The 17,811-nt window shown below is 43.2% G+C and overlaps 1 protein-coding gene across 1 annotated transcript in view; it reads left to right on the forward strand.

Moving 5' to 3' along the window:
• The first annotated feature begins 684 nt into the window (after window positions 1–684).
• doc2d (double C2-like domains, delta) overlaps window positions 685–17,811 on the forward strand; it is a 28,658-nt gene continuing 11,531 nt past the window's right edge. The window contains exons 1-7 of the mRNA XM_040146845.1: window positions 685–1,087; window positions 1,523–1,602; window positions 2,359–2,433; window positions 6,584–6,693; window positions 13,514–13,640; window positions 15,097–15,153; window positions 15,879–16,003. Of these exons, the coding sequence (XP_040002779.1) occupies window positions 700–1,087; window positions 1,523–1,602; window positions 2,359–2,433; window positions 6,584–6,693; window positions 13,514–13,640; window positions 15,097–15,153; window positions 15,879–16,003 (962 nt within the window). The 5' untranslated portion in view covers window positions 685–699. The remainder of the gene's footprint in view (window positions 1,088–1,522; window positions 1,603–2,358; window positions 2,434–6,583; window positions 6,694–13,513; window positions 13,641–15,096; window positions 15,154–15,878; window positions 16,004–17,811) is intronic.

Raw genomic sequence — 17,811 nt, forward strand, 5'->3', positions numbered from 1 at the left:
GCACAGTGGGAGCGCATGAGAGAAAACACGTCTTCAGTATCTCTCTTAATCACTGCGAGGAAAAGAGGAAATGATACCATTTGGCTTAACGAGGTTGGAGTTTGGTAGCAGTTATTACGCTCCATTTAGTGACAAATATGCTAAGGACTAAGAAAGGCTTGAGATAGTATTATGTAAATATTGTTCAGGGGACTTTCAGGCGAGAGAGAGAGAGAGAGAGAGAAGTGAAAGAGATAAGGGAAGGATTTGAGTTAAGCGCAGATACACATAATAATTTACAGCACTACATTTGAATATTCATTCAGAGCACAGACGTGCTGTACTGACACATTGTGTGAGTCACACTTGAAGTGCCAGAAGGTTCTGGAAAATTCTATTTCGGCTTTTGAGAGGTGAGGATTGCATCAACGGGTGAAAAGAGAAGCAGTTTTTTGGTTTTCTCCAGGATGTTTCTGATGTGTTGTGAATTTCAACGTATTGCAAATGTTGACCCCCGCTGCTGCTGCTGCTCTAAAACTCATAGAAATTGGAAAGTTGGAAACTCAGAGGAGGCGGAGGAAATGGCTGTTGTTTTGTTTTTCTCTTCTCGTTCTGAGCCTCCTGTTCCTCCCCTCTGCTATGAGCTGTTATTTTCGGTCTTTCCTTTTCTCTCCGCCTCACCCTTTCATTCTCACCCCGCAGTCTCGTTCAGCAGTCCACATGAGCGTCTCCAAACCCCCACCGCCCCCCTCCACTTCTCACCTGGCCATCCCCCCGTCCTCCACCTCCACCACTTCCTCATCCTCCTCCTCCCCCTCGGCAACGCCCCACTGCACCGCTCCGCCCCCTCCCTCGCCGGTCAAGATCTCTATGCAGGAGCACTTTGCCATCAACGTGTGCCCAGGCCCCATCCTCCCCATCCCACAGATATCAGACTTCTTCCCCCGTTTCCACGACTACCCCTGCACGCCTCCGCCTCCAAGGGAGAAGAAGATCCTGAAAGAGGAGACTTTCAACGGGGAGACGGGTGGGGGATACAAGGATGGGGAGAGGAGGGGGGACAACGATGGAGACAGGGAGGAGGTGTTTGACTCTGATGATGATGACAGTGAGTTCTGTGTGGAGTGAACAAAGTTTTGTGGTAGTAAAGTTGTTCAGTATTGTGTGTTTGGCTTGTGTGTGTATGTTTATTCATGTGAAAACTATAACGCGATACGGCAGAAAAACAACAGTGGCAACTGTGGAACTTTGGAGTGGATAGTCATATGCACAACATATGATCTCGGAGTAATTGTAGATTCAAGCATTTTTCCAAAAGTGTTTGTGACTCTCACTTCACGTGAGACAGCGGCTCCAATGATTTATTAGACAACATTACAATAGTGGGACTCAAACAAAACAGATCAATTCATATTAGGCAGTGTCATGTTTTTAAGACGCCATCTGCTCCAAATATGACTCAGAGCTTTATGAGCGTGTATGTGTGACTGAGTGTGTCTGTCCCTTTACTGGCAGTAATTGCCATGGTTTGTATTGTTTTCAGCCTACCTGGGAACGTTGGAGTTCAGCCTGCTCTTTGATCAGGAGAACAACTGTCTTCATTGTACTATTCACAAGGCAAAGGTACACACAGTTTCCACATCTCCTTCATATAAAGTGACCTCTGTGTGTCTGTGTGTGTGTGTGTGTGTGTGTGTGTGTGTGTGTGTGTGTGTGTGTGTGTGTGTGTGTGTGTGTGTGTGTGTGTGTGTGTGTGTGTGTGTGTGTGTGTGTGTGTGTGTGTGTGTGTGTGTGTGCGTGCGTGTGTGTGTGTGTGTGTGTGTGTGTGGTTGCATAATCCTCCTTGAAGACTACATATAAACGATTCTCCTGTAACGCTTTTACGTTTGCCAAGACGTCAGACTGCTTCCTCTCAACCTTTGTAAAATGACGTTTGCCACACTCCCACGGCAGCTTGTCAATTCAAGACAAAATCATCTCACGGCACCACGAAATGTTGGATTATGTTGCTCCATGGCTGTGGCAGACAAATTTGGTGTGGCCATCGTACAAGGACACGGGCCTTGTATTACATATTGTGTACTGTTACATGATGTTAATTATGTAAATCTCACTGAACATTTCCCTTGAGGACAACACAAAGGAGTTGAGGAGGATAGAAAATAGTGGCATGGAAAGAAACACCCAGAAGCACTATTGAGATGTAACTACAGTAGAGGAGATCTGTCATATTCACTGTCTTTTTCTGACCCTGTCAGTTGTGTGAAGTGTTTGAGGGCATGATGACGTCACCTTTGACACTACAGTGTGTTTGTGTGTGTGTGTGTGTGTGTGTTTGTGTGCGCGTGTGTGCGCGCGTGCGTCTGCTTGTGTCCACAGGGACTGAAAGCCATGGACTCCAATGGGCTGGCTGATCCATACGTCAAGCTTCATCTTCTCCCCGGGGCTAGCAAGGTCACTGCTCCAACCTTACTTCAGTGGCAATTAACGTAACACGCTACCACACTGGGCCGTCCCAGACACTGACACTCCCTCATGAAGTCCCTCATCACACAGAAACTGGTGGTAATCGTACATTATCATACATTATTTAAATATAAAACAATGATTTACTTTTTGTAAATAAAAGTCTCCCTTTGTCAATTCTTGTTTATCAGACACCATGAAAAGGTCAAAACGCTCTTGCAAAAAACATGACATGGCAGCGGGCTAATTTGGTGTGTCGTTTCAAGCCGTTGAGCAGGGAGCATTTCGGTTGGTTACTGCTTAATGTGGCTCGTCCAATACTCCGCTTTATCGAGCACGAACAGGTTCTGGTCTGCTGCGCCGCTCTTGTCTTGTTTTCAGCTCAAGCAGCAGGGAAGATAAGGCTCGCCACAACAGCAAACCCCCCCAGAATGCAACCTGTCGTTGGCCATTTTGGCTCAACGTTGACACCAAATGAGGTTGTGATAAGTGCGGACAGGACGCTTAGCCAAGATAGGTTGAATGAGGCTACTGTTTGAGGTCTAAGGTGCTAACAATAACAACGTCTGGGGGATTTTTGTCCTCCAGCCTTCCCCTGTCTATCTGCTCTCCCATTGTTATCACTCTCCTTTCCCCACTTCCCACCCCTATCTCTGTCTCTATCTCACTATCTGGCTGTGACCCTCTTTGACCTTGAAATACCAACAGTGTACGGAGAGCAGGGAGGATGGAGAGAGGGAGGAAAGGGGGGAGAGAGAGAGAGAGAGAGAGAGAGAGGGAGGGAGGGAGGGAGAGACAGATGAGGGGAGGACAGCAGCAGGTGGTTGTCATGGAAACAGGGAGGATTGTTACACGGCTCACGTCAACAGGAGAGTGTTGACGGGGGGACAGGGTTGGCGGTGGGGGCTGGAGGGGGTGGCACAGAGAGAGCGTCAATGAGTAGGAAAGTACCCATGAACCGCCGTTTGTTAAATACCCACCAGACGGGGGCCACGTCACTTGAAAAGTGGGCGTGTGCTCACGAAGAAGTGCGAATGACAGGCGCACACTCACACACCTACTCTTGTCCACATTCAGACTCAGCATGCGAGCGTTGCCGTGAATAATCCAGAACACAAAAGGTTTCAGTTTCTGCAGAGAATTGAGTCGGCAAAATACTGAGACCAGAGGCGCGTGTCCCCTCGGTCCCATACATTTTCCTCCCTTCTCACTCTTACATCCTCTAGCACATGCTCCTTAACCGGCATACAGTCAAGCATGCTGTCTTGCAGTGTCAAACACACGCTGCAACACATGCGGTGCATGACCTTGCGTATATGCAGACACATGCTAAGGCTTTAGTCACAGTCACACAGAGATGCTCCCTTCTTCCCTCCCTCCTTCTCTATCGCTGCACTCTCTCTTTCTCACACACAGACATGCACAAACACCATAGTTCTTGGTGCCTCTGTGGTGGTCACTGGTATTTTCCTCTGTCCATTCCCAATCGATTTGCATGGAAAATTCACTCATAGCTCTGGGAAGTAGGGACTGAGAGAGGGAGTATGAAGGGGAGAGAAAGGAGGGAGAGTGTGACGGACAGATGCAGGGCTAGAGATAAAACATTTAGAAAAACCGATGCAAAAGCATTGGTGTAGAGGGAAAATTGAGGCAGGGAGTGACAGAGGGCAGGAAGAAGGAACTGAAGTTTTAAATGTTTGTAGATGGAGCATGTGTTAAGATGTGTGCTCAGAAAACCAACCCAATTCAGTCAATAAGGAGGGATGATTATTTGTGAAGTAGTTGTTCTCTTGAGTTGTGCTGGCAGACATACAGTTGTGCAACACCACGGCGAGTCGTGACTCTGCCTGCGCAGGGCTCCTCCTGCACATTAATGAATCAAACAAATGGCATGAATCGAAAACACTTGCCCCGTTCATCGGGCGAGCTCTGGAGGGCTGACTCTTAGATAAGCCAAAAGTTTCCAGTAGAAAATAGAGAATTAAAAAGGGGACAGTGATGGGAGGAAAGGGAGGTAGAGAAGGGAGGCAGCACCGACAGAACAGTGGGATGTAGGGACAAAAACAGACCAAGAGAGAGAAGATGGAAGGGAGAGCTCAGCATCTGGCCCTGAGGCGCTGTAGCAAGAGGCTGACTGTGGCAGAAAGGAAAAGAGAGAAAGCGAGAGAGATGAAGCGTTCTATCAGTGAAGCTTCAGACATGAGCAGGGGTACGTTACAAAATAGGCTACACGCTTTCTCTACCAGCTGGATATTCAGATTATAACATACAGTATAATGTTGCATCACCACCATTGGTGGGAGACCCCTTACTTAAATAAAAGTAGCAACACCACAATGTAAAACTACTTAAAGTAAAAGTATGGAGGTATTATTAGAAAAAATTAAAAGTACTTATTATGCATGCAGAATGTCAGTGTTATATTACTGTATAATGTATTATTTAATGATTATCACTGATGCATGAGCATGTTTGCAGCATTTTGAAGTAGTCATATTTGTACCCACTTTGCATATTGTTGGGTGTTTTAAAAGATAGTGGCATATTCCATATTGTTCCTGTTGTCAACAATTCCCATGAAAAGACCAAAAACAACAACGTGTTAGTCTGCCTCTCAGTAATTTCAGACTTCCTCAGCCTGTCTGTGGCTCCCAGCCCTGAGCCAATTTGTTCCTACTTCCTTCCTCATACATAGTTTCATTAAAAAAAAAAAAAAAAGGAAAAGAAAAGAAAAGGGCGATTTAGTTTTTAGGAGGAGTGAATTTACTATTCATAGACTATTTTCAGATGTGACTTGATACACATTTAGTGGCCCAGCGAATATTTTATGGCTCCAGGACAGTGTACCGTATGTGTAGCTGACTTAAAATAAACTACAGTGCCCATGTTCACCATCAAGAAGGATCATGTCAGCCAGTGCAGTGGTGTGACTCATTGATGCGTTTTAAATAATTTTTTGAATAACAGTGGAGGTCTATGGCACATAGGAAAAAGCTATGTCAAGCTTTGGCTACACAGACAACGCTTGTTCCTGCTCATTGTTGGTTTTGGCTTTATTATATTTTTATTTTCATGACATTAAGAAAAATGTACAGTTACACCAGCCTTATGATGTAGGTCTCACTGCACTGCGTTTCATATTTTCATTATAGAGTTCTCAGTTCTGAATCCGCAAAATAACTAGCAACTACAGCTGTCGAGTAAACATTGTACATTTACGCAGAGTAAAATGTACAATATTTGTCTCTGAAATGTCATGAAGTAGAAGTAAAAATAAAGTGGCATAAATTTGAAACTATCAAGTAGAGCACAGCGAATCAAAATTCTACCTACACTGCTTAAGTAAATACTTTCCACCACTTTCCACCAGTGATAGCCACTCCTGCAGCTAAGAACAGCCAAGTAATTCTGCCATTCGCTCCACAAGGTCTTATAAACCCATATTTAACTTCCTCAGCTGAGCCAGAGGTTCGGCTTTGCGAGATTTGTGTGCTGGAACTTATGTATCTTGGGAGTTGGTAAAAAATAATCTTTATTGGGAGCAATTATTTTTAAAGTGTTTATAAACATAAAATAAATACAAAAGAAAAACTGAAATAAAAACTTAAAATAGGATGAACACATTCTGAAGGCAACTGAGGGAAATGAAGCAGCAAGTGGCTGCAAACTTTATTTATGCATGTTGCAGCAGTTAGGGGCTCATGGGCATTTCCTCTCCTGGAAAGCTTTAATATTTCATGCTGATTGTGTTGTGCAGTTTAATTAGCTGCTGTGTTGCGTTTGAGACACAGTGCTTGTTTTGGTGGTCTGGCTGGTGCTAATGCACTGTGTTATCATGGTAGGGAGGAGACAGACGGATAGGTGAGGCGAGGGAAGCTTCCCGTCCTCTCATACTCCTCTACAAAGTAGGCAGCAGATGTCTGCGATTTCCTGAGGGGCAGAGATAAATGATGCTGCCCCACGCTTTTTCTCCCACCCCTTCTCACTTGATCTTTTACTGTCCCCCGTTCTTGCTTCCTTTTCCTGATCTTTTATTCTCTCAGTCTGATCTGAGGAGTCTGCGCCCTCAACCTTTTAACATTCCTCGCTCTTTCTTTTCTTCTTTTGATCCTTCCCTCTCCATTCTTTTCCTCCTCAGGCAAACAAGCTACGCACAAAAACCCTGAAGAATACGCTGAACCCAGTGTGGAACGAAACGCTGGTGTACCATGGCATCACAGCAGCTGACATGACCACCAAAACGCTCAGGTAGGTGCTCAGCTGTGAATTTCTCTCTGGCCAAGGATTAGCACTATTCCCCAGACAGCCAAGTGACCAGTTTATTATGCGAAGGATGAAGATTCACACTTCCAATCCTCCAGTGGACTACCAGCAGCCGTCCATGCTTCCCAATTGGCTTTTCCAGGTAGTTCATTATCGCAGCCAGGCGACGCCAGCCAACGCAAGCCAACTGTTCCACTTGCTGTCGCTGTGGTAACTGCTCAGGTGATGGCCGTGCAGTGAGTGTCCGCCCCCTCCTCCCCACAGTGCTCTCCATATGGAGCGATTGAGGTCGAGCGTCGCCATCTTGGCCCAAAAAGTCTGACGCACTTGTGTCATCCTGCATGTGTAAGTTGATTCAGAGATGGCATTTTGCACGTGTTTTGTTTGTGAACTTGTGCGCTGCGTACAATCAGTGTCAGTTTGCTCATCAGATTCATAATAGGGTTGGATGGCATTGTTTATCCTGCGGAAACAAGAATACAAACGCACGCAAACAGATGCACACACACACACACACACACAAAATGTAGGCAGTTAGGTGTGTGCTTATCCTCTTATGTGTATGTCAAGGGCAATCACTGGTAGGAAAAAACATGCATGGCCCCCCTCTGCATATAGAGAAAATACACATACACACACACACACACACACACACACACACACACACACACACATATATGCATACAACAAAACATGTCCTTGAGCTATTACAAATGCACACATTCAGAAATAACATTTACTCTCTCTCCGCAAACACACACACACACACACACACACACACACACACACACACACACACACACACACACACACACACACACACACACACACACACAGGCATACATACACACACACACACACACACACACAAACACACACACTGATACACACAAACAGCAGCTTGAGGAGAGACCCCTCAAACTAGAGAAAAACCCAGCTGACCTCTTCAAGGACGTAGCCCACAGACACAAACCAGCAGGGGGGTGCTGGGCAGCCAAAATGAGGCAGAGGAGGAGGAGGAGGAGTGTGACCAGTGTCAAGCAAGAGATGAAGAGAAAGACAGAGGTGGCTGCCAAGATCAACAAAAGAGAGCAGTAGGAAAAGAGTGAGTGATATCAAGTGACAGAGAAGGGAGAGGGAGATGGAGAATTGGCTCAGAGAGAGTAGTGAGATGGATAAAGTGATGAATGAGATAATTCATTTATAAATGAATTAAACTGAGAAAAAATCATGAGCAATGGGGAGGAGTTTACTCAAAGGGGAGCCAAAATACGAAAGAATGAGGACAGTGAGAAATATGTGACACAGCAAACGAGCGGGAGTGTATGAAACACTGTCTGACGGGGGGGGGGGGGGACCAACAGAAGGGGATAGAGAAGGAAGAAAATCTCCTCAAACTCTCTCTGGATGTGTTCAGGCGCCAGCACAATACCTCAGCCAATAGACAGACTTTGCTCTCATTAGTCCGAAGAAAGCAGCGAGCAGTCAGAATATGGAGAAACGCAGAAGGATCCCTGGAGAAATGTTTACTCAGTGGGTTGTGCCCTGCGGCACCCCGCTCCGCACGTCCCAGCAGGACGCAGAGGAGGGGATGCTGTACTCTTTGATCCCTGTGCTCCGTGCACTGCTTAGCATGAGGACACTGACCAGACTCAGCCTCTCTGTAGACCTGCCTGAAGGCCTGGACAGTGCAAAGTTTATCGTTAAATTGGGCCATACTGTGGTCAGACCAAACCAATGTCGGTTTTTTAATTGTAAAAAGAAAGAACATTTCTGAGCACTGAACTTTCATTCAGATGCATTTAAGGAGTTTCTTTCCGTTTGGCACCTCAGCCTAGGTCAGAGATTGTGATAAAGCTGGAATGCAGCCAAAAACCTTTAAGTCATTAAATATTTATTTGGTGACAAGTCCATTCGCCTCTCTGTGTGCTAAAGGATAAACTTAAAAAGAGCCATGTAGTGTGCAAAGTGGAGGGAGAAGCGTGCTTTTGTGCATTTGTTTATATATTTTGCCTTTCACTCACTCATTTGCATTTGCAATGATTATATAAAGCCATCATGCTGAGGTAAAATGCACTTAAATAGAAAAGGGATGGCTAAATAGAGGCTGGCTATGAAATGGCTTCAAGAAAAAAAAAAGATGTAACAGCTTTCATTTTTTAAATATTATGTATTCAACAATTCTATTCCTCAGTGTGCAGTCTTTATCTCTAAGGGCCACTGGAGGTCCAGTCTGTTATTAAGAATGAACCAGCTGAGTAAACTAATAACTAATGTCCTCAATCCAGACTTCACGGTTGGCCACATACCGGCTAATCCTTTAATTGGTGCAGCAAGACAGCCTGAGGTACTAAGGTCTGGAGTTAAACGTAAACCGAATTGCAAAACACTGCTAAAATCTCCATTACGACAAGTTGTTTAGTCTGTTATTAAATCTTAAAATCATAACTGTCTTAGAGGCATTTGAAAGCAACTTTTTACTTATCTCCCATAAAAGTCAGCTTGTTTCAAGACTGATTTTGTGAGCTGTCAATAACTTCTGGAAAATACCTGAAACACAAAAATCTGCACTGGGAACAAGTAGATTTATCAGGCTCCTCTGAAGTGTGAATATCAGACAGCTTGAGTTCCTCTGAAGTCTTTTTATTGCAGTGAAGCAGACAAGATTTTGAGATTAGGTTTAAATTTCTCTATCAGTTGCTGCAGTCTGCCTCTGCCTTTGGGCAAGTTTCAAATGATTTAGGAAGCAGTGACAGTAATAATGTGATGGCCCAGTCCTTTCCCTCATTTTAATGACACAACCCTTTTTGGTGCCTTCTAATGCACAAATAATTGAGGTGAATTTTACATGAACGCATACCTTGGGGGAGAATCTCATACTGTCTCAAGACTTCTTGTTTATCACTAAAAAAGCTGCCAGTTAAAAGAGGACAGATGCAAAATGTGGAGGTGTTGTGATGAGAAGTTGGTATCAAGTGTATGTGTGTGTGTGTGTGTGTGTGTGTGTGTGTGTGTGTGTGTGTGTGTGTGTGTGTGTGTGTGTGTGTGTGTGTGTGTGTGTGTGTGTGTGTGTGTGTGTGTGTGTGTGTGTGTTAAAGGACTACCGACATGATGTCAGTGCCAGGTCTAGGCTCTCTCCGCTCAATTTCTTTCCTCTATCTCTCCATCCCTCTGTCAGGCTTTATAATAGACCCACACTGTCCTCGGCTGTGGGGAGATAGGGACAAATCTAGGGCTTGATTCGATATTGAATGGAGGGTGAGGCTGAGATTTGCTACTGGAAACTCCAGGTGGATGTACAGTCGGGTACTGATATGGTCAGGAAAACAAACAAAAACAAACAAAAAAAAGCTTTGATTAAGTGTTAGATGTTGGGGTGAGAATGATATTTTTAGTTGTGGTGGTTTACTCTTAGCCATGCTTGCAGCACTGTGTTATGTCAGTGGGCAATGTCAGTTGGTTGGTCTACCAATTTATTCCAGTCCTAAAAATCTCAACATTGGATTGTCATGAATTTTGGTACAGACATTTATGATCCCCAGCGGATGAATCCTAATGACTTTGGTGATAACCTCACTGATAACCATTCTGTGTTAACATTGGTTTATGTCCAAATATCTGCATAACTAATGCCATCATCATCAGCCTCTGCTGAACTCTGGGTGATTAGCGCTAATCAGGAAATGTTAGCATGCTAACATGGTAAAATGAACACGGTAAACATTATACCTGGTAAACGCTGGCATGTTAGCATTGTCATTGTGAGCATGTTAGCATGCTGATGTCAGCATTTAGTTCAAAGCACCACTGTATCTAAGTATAGCCTCAAAGAGCTGCTAGCATGGCCGCAGACTCTTCATTTTGCAATAAGATAATTAGTTCTTTTTTGATTTTCTGAAAATATGGTCTGATATTGAAATTAGATCTGCATCTCTAAAAATGTATTTTAAGAAAATGTATTGCTGGGATTTCCCCCCAAAAAATCAACGCAGAGTATGATTTTAAATAGCCATGGAATTAATCTTCACAATATTAAAATCCTAAACATTGTATCTGGCATAACATACATCATTATTTACATTGACTAAAACAGTTCAATTAATATTAGGGAACATGAAGTAATGCCCAAAAATAGAAAACAGAGAGTTAAGCCTTTAATCACACAAAGTCCTTTAATGTGGAATTAAAAGCAAAATGGCATAACAAATCAATGGCAGGCTAGTGGGGATTCATTAAGTATATATAGAGTTTTAAATGCAAGTGAGGTCCATATTTCATGCAAATGATCCTTTCAAAAATACCACAGCAAAGGCCGTCCTTGCTGTCATCAAAGTCTTTTTTTTTTTTTTACACTCTTCCTACTTGTTTGAGAACATTAAATAGATACTTTCACAAGTACAGACATCAAGCAGACTTGCTAAAACACCCTGGTAATCTAATGTAACTCATGAGGCAGATTTTGTCAGCGATGCCACACTAAATTTGGCACTACTGGTTGAACTGATTCCATGAGCATCTGTTGGATTTTTAGAGGAATTCTAGAGCCGGAAAATTGTGGGAGAGGGTGCGAGAAAACGGATGGAGCATTTGCACAGAAGAAGCCAAAAGTCTGGGCGGAACTGGTGACACATTTTCACCTCAGTCTACATCTCCCTCACCGTAGATGTATGAAAGAGCAAAGAGACATAAATCACCTGAAAGCCGTGGTCATGAGTCAGAGTTATTCTGAAGCATCTAATAGAGATACTCATCAGTTATGACTAAAAAGCAGAAACCAGCATGTCAAATGTCCAAATGTCAGAGGGACAGGAAGAGAACAGGAAGAGGGAGAAGGTGTGTGTGTGTGTGTGTGTGTGTGTGTGTGTGTGTGTGTGTGTGTGTGTGTGTGTGTGTGTGTGTGCGTGTGTGTGTGTCTCTGTAAGAGAGAGAGAGAGAGAGAGAGAGAGAGAGAGAGAGAGAGAGACAGAAGGAGGTCGAGAATAGAGAGTGATGAGCAAGGAAGAAATCAAGAGCAACAACAGTCCACCTGGGAATATTCAAGCACAGAGGGAATTTTGTAGCAGGTGATGGGCTATTAAGACTCTACTGTGGCTGATTGAATATTCACCTTCCATCAAACACCACCATCACCAAGTGCTCTCTGTGGAAGAAATAATTTAACTGCAGCAGTATAGAGGAAGATATCGATTTAGTTGTTTCTTTTTAAATTGACTGTGCAACTAAAGCCAGATACAAAGTAGAAAAGAGACAATTGTTGCGGACTGGGCCGGGTTGGAGGTGGAAGTAATCAAGTCATCATTACTGCAGTGAAATCCCACTCCATAATACTTCATGTACGTGAAGGATTTAACGATTTAACCTCTCTTGCCTACTCATATGACCAGGGGACCCTGTAGAACTTTTTACCTGTTGAAACTATAGTTACCGAAATGCCATTAAAATAAAAGTTGTAAGATTTAAAAAAATCTAAATTTTTCAATGAAATTTAGTTTTAATCAACAGCTAAACATCTTCTCACTGCAACTCACCAAAACCGCACTTTCTGGGCTGTGGCTCTTATCAGACGTTCCAACAATACATTTCAACTTTGGAAAGCAAACAAACAACAAAACCAAAAACAGTATTATGTGGTACATTGATATATGGTAATGTAATAATATATGGTACATTATGTTGTTATATGTGATTTTTTAGCAATGCTAGCATTGTGGCTGTAGGGATGGGAATGGCAGTTGGCCGGTTGGTCCACCGCTTTGGTCCAGACTGAGATATGTCAACAGCTGTCAGATGGGGTACCATTAAATTTTGTACAGATATATATGCTCCCTAGAGGATAAATCCTAATGACTTTGGTGATGCACTGATTTTTCCTTTTGCAAAACCAGCAGGTGGACATTTGTAATTTAGACTAAAATGTCTTGACAACTGCTGGAGGGATTACCGTGCGATTTGCTACAGACATTTATGGTCTTTGTGAACTTTGATGACATCCCCTGACATTTAATCTGGCACCATAATCCGGTCTGATTTGTCCAGTACTTCGGTTTATCCACAGAATTTAAAGGTTTTGTTTAATTTTATCTCACACATCCAGAGTGATGGCCAATTCCATGCTAGCATTTTGAGACGAATTAACTTCTATATTCATGCAGGCTACCTTCATCTGTTGGACGGGCCACTGCCAATTTTGCCTTAACAGTGGCTTCGCTACAGAGCACAACACATACATATCCCGGGGGATTAGTCTGTATAATTAATAATTCATATAAAACAGAACTTTGAGAATCACAGTACATCTTCAAACTCATTCCTAACACACTGAAGGCTCAAAAGATGCTTGAAACAACACATACTTGCCAGCAGTCCTTTTAATTTCTTCTAACTGCGTACAACATGCAATCAGTTTGAGCTTTCATCTCAGGGAAGTGCAAAAGGAAAACTGATTACCTGCTTCAAATGATCTCTTTCCTCTTACATGTTTCAATTGTGACAAAGTAGTGCCTGATGGAGCAACAGCCAAGAAGGAAGTGACTGAAATCCTCCCAAACCCCTCAGCAATCATACAAATTCTCATCATTCATGAGGCTGCTCATGAAGTCACTGGGAACTCATCTTGTGTTGCAGATGGTGGAGTTGAATGATTGTTCAGATGTACTTTGGATATATTTGGCACAGTCTACACTTGCTTCTCAATAATGAGCACGGCAAAGCAGTACCAGGGTTCATCTGTAACTTTACACTGACTCACCTGCTTCTCTTCTGTTCCCTTGTTGCCTATTTTTGTGTGTCTTTTTTGTGTATAAAGGCTGTGTGTATGCGACATGGACAGGCTCGGACGAAATGAATTCATCGGAGAGGTGAGAGTGGCTCTGAAGAAACTGAAAGAGGGCGAAAGCAAACGCTACAATATGGGCCTGGAGAGAATTGCACAGGTATGTACATAGTGTGTGTGTGTGTGTGTGTGTGTGTGTGTGTGTGTGTGTGTGTGTGTGTGTGTGTGTGTGTGTGTGTGTGTGTGTGTGTGTGTGTGTGTGTGTCATAGGCTACTTTTTGGTAACAAATTTCAGACTAAAGATCAGTAAGAGAAATACTTCACACTTGAATATTTTTTTTGAGCCATAAACCTAGAGATATGACTGTTCTGTGATAATACACATAAATGCTGGTGGTGACGTTGACGTTTCTTAACAAAGTCATAAGATTCAGAATTTCGTGGGTCTAAAATGGCTCAACACGCCATCTGCTGTTTTAAATCATCCTGAACCTTGCAAGGCCAATGCTGACATAGAGTCAGCCCTTTGGGACATATCTAGACATATGTAGACATATCTTGGGTCATGAAATTTGTTTTTAAAAAAGAATATTACGCCCTCTAATCAGAGGTGGGCGGCCAACCTCCCCCAGCAACTGAGGAGGAGTCCGTGAAATGTGTTCATTTTCAAATATATATATTCATTGAGACTCATCATTCACAGGAGTTTACACTATTTTTTTTGCTAACTCTCTACTTAGTATTTTTCAGTTTTGGTGACTGGTTCGATTTGTGCTTTTGACGGCTGTGGAAGCACCATTGCTGCATTCTCTCCCTTCAGCAGGTCCCTCGAGAGCCACACACTGCTGTGTACATTTGCAATCGGCATTTTCACGAGATTGCTATTCTAACTACATGCTCTGCTCCAAGAGCTCCGGCTTCAGACATTACTGGGGCTGGAGCCAATGGCTCGAATCTATACGGCACAGGACCTCCATGGTCCTCTACTACACTAATGTCTGCTTCAGGGGATTCTGGAGTGGAAAAGACCTCCACCTTGTAAGAGCCCTCTAGCATAGGTGCCTTGTGGTCACTTAGCAACTCCTGCCTCACACATCCACGCCCCCCACACTGTCTCACAGCCTTTTGCCCACTTTTTACCATTTTTTAAAGAATTATGGAGTAGGTGGAGTTAGGTTCAGAGCTCGGGGTGAAGTTACATTTTAATTGGAGCCGGCTTGACAGATGTCCTTGTCCCCAGTTGGAAAAAAAGCAGATTTTTGGGTCAGTGGTTAAGGTTAGGTTAAGGGTGAGGTTTACACAAGTAGTGGTTATGGTTGGGGTTAAGGTAAGTCCCTAGGAAATGAATGTAAGTCCATGTAATGTCCCAAAAGCGACCAAGGTCAACTTGTGTGTCTGTGTGTGTGTAAGTAATACTGCACATGGACTGTTCATGTACATACCGAATTGGTTTCATATATATCAAGATGTTTCCTATTTCCATTGTGCCTGTTTGCCTGGGGTCTATCAGGCAACAATTTCATATACTGCATTAAACTGTGTTATAGATATTAACCTGGACGCTCTGTATGATATAACCATGATGTCTCTCTCTCTCTCTCTCTCTCTCGTTTCAGAATAAAGAAACTAACAATCAAACGGTGGAGCAGGGAGCGCTTGTGGCAGAGGAGGAGGTAATACTATCATCAGCTTTATCATCACCAATCTTATTATTGCCTTTTTCAATCAAAACATGTCCCGCTGTAATTTCCCATTGCTATCCTATGTCTAATTCATTTTCCTATCTTTTCAGCAATTCTAATCTATCCTCTATTTCCACCATCACAAAAGAAAAAGAAAAAGTTTTAATTAGGGGTTTCAGTCAGTATATATGTCTGCGGCATTAACATTGATAGACCAGTGTGAAGACCACATGACCACATCACAGTAACAGTTTGTAATTCACACCAGTGCTGCTAGTCCAGTGTTTTTCTCCTCCGGTGGTTGTTATCCAATTTCTCTTCATGATTTTAGAGACAGGGACTAATAGCTTTTGGTCTCTGATTGGACTCAGTTTACGGTTCAACCTGGATATTAAAAGGAGAAGGGAGCAGTGTCATTTTGCCAGACTCAGATAAGGCTTTTAATTACAAGCTTTAATTTCAATACTCCTGTTGCCCCTGAGAACACACACAATATCCTAGATTGCAAAAATCCCGACTAATTTTTTTTGCAGTCATTACTTTAATTCCATTTTCATCTAGTCTTTATTTTATTTTTGTTTCTATGAGTGAAAAGTATTTTGAGAATCTTGATTGACCCTGCTGTAGGATTCCCCACTGCATGCATTCATTGAAGAGGGAAACGTCAGGGTAAAAACAGGTGCTGTGTCTGACAGTGTTGTTTTTTGTGTCCCCAGCGGGGCCGCATCCTGGTGTCACTGTGCTATAACACAGAGAAGGGCTGCCTGCTGGTTGGTATCATACGCTGTGCCCATCTGGCCGCCATGGACTCCAACGGCTATTCTGACCCCTTCGTCAAAATGTAAGTCACGTCAGATATTCATGAGCGAACCTGGTATTCTACAAATTATGCTCATATGCATCTAGGAAGTGGTGTGATGTTCTTATAGTACAGTGATTATTTAGGGTGTGGAGGTGAGCATGTTGGGTTCACCAGTGTGATGTCTCGTTTCATGACAGCAGTCAGTTCTTTTCTTATTTAATCATGATCACAATCTTTGTAATTATCACCAAGAGATCTTAACATTAACCATATCTTAACCACTAGCTTCCATGCTATGGAATATCCAGTTGAACTTTGCAGATAACATGTTGCCAACATCTCTAGTATATTTTGGCATCTAACTCTGGAAAGCCGTTAGGTGTTTACCTAATCCCACAGTGGCTTTAATTTAGGAATCCTTTACTGTGATTCCACAGCTCCCACTCTGCACATATTGTGTAATACAGAAAACCACAGAAAACCTTGAGTCCCACCCAACAAGTCTTCCAAACCTAAACAACCATGTAGGACGTTTTTCCCTACCCTCTGTTACGAACCATAAGAGCATTTCCTGAATTAGTGCCCCTGCAGTGGCAGGAGAAATGCCAAAGATAATGTGGTAAAGGTTTGGTTAGGTTTAGAGAAAGATCATGGTTTGGGTAAAAATAAGCACTTCATTAAGGGTAGAGGACCTTTGTCACCACGGTTACAATAAAAAACACACTGTTAAGGTTACAGAAAAATCGTGGTCAGGGTTAAAAGAAACAATGCTGACTGTCAGTTTGAAACACGAAACAAGCAGCGGTCTCCAGTGTTAAAGCCCAGTGTTTGGTCAACCCATCCATCCACCTCCTCCTCTTCCGAATCGCTCGTACTTGTTTGGCCAGTCAGGATGGACCCAACACTCCTACTCAGTACAGGTTATATGGTTGTCATATCCCAACCATTCGTTCATATCTGGGAGGACATCGAGCAACGTCCAGGTGCCACCAACAGATAGGACCTGAGCCACATGACCTCCTCTATCCCCGGAAGATCCTGGACAGAGGACAGAATACACAAACATAGAGGCAAAACCAAGAACATCATTCACACGTCTAGGAGAAGGAAACAAATATACAGAGGGAAAGAGACACAAGGAGGAGGCTGGGACTCCGGGAGGACAAAGATCCGGATCCAAAACAAATGGGATGAGGCCAGGAGAGGGAGAGAGGTCCCAGGACCCCAGGAGAGCCTGAGTCAAAAGAGAGGACAGAGAGGAGGACATTTGGGATAGAGAGACAAAGAGAGACAAGGGGAGAGAGAGTGAGCAAGATAGGCACAGAGCCTGAACGTTGGTGTGCTTGAGGGTTAGAGAGTCGCAGTGGTTTTCAGAAATCTCGTCGGCAGGACAACACAGACTATACTGTACATACTAGGTTTGATGGATTAATTGAGACTGAGACCGACCCACCGGCAGGAGAATGGTTAAAGGTACAAGGCCAGAAGTGATCAAAAATTGATTCACAAACTGAAAGTTAAACACATAAGACATAAAGATTTTGGATTTAAATGCCTCAACAGGGTCCGACAGTCTGGTGTCAGCAAGGAGGTTGTTCCAGAGGAAGGGAGCTCAATAATTATTAAAAGACCCTGGATCAAGTAATTTATATATCTATGGAAAATATTATATTGTGTTAAAATTTTTCTTCTAGGGTGTTTTTGGAGCTGTTTACCCACGACTTTTTCCAATTTTCTGTAGCTTGCTCATTTCCTTTGTTTATTGCATTGCGGGACAATAGTGTACATTAAATAGCAAGCTAAAAAATGTTTTTAACATTTTTTAGTCTGCTTACTGACTTTATGAG

The sequence above is a fragment of the Xiphias gladius genome, chromosome 15, assembly GCF_016859285.1.
Source record: "Xiphias gladius isolate SHS-SW01 ecotype Sanya breed wild chromosome 15, ASM1685928v1, whole genome shotgun sequence".
Taxonomy (NCBI): Eukaryota; Metazoa; Chordata; class Actinopteri; order Istiophoriformes; family Xiphiidae; genus Xiphias; species Xiphias gladius.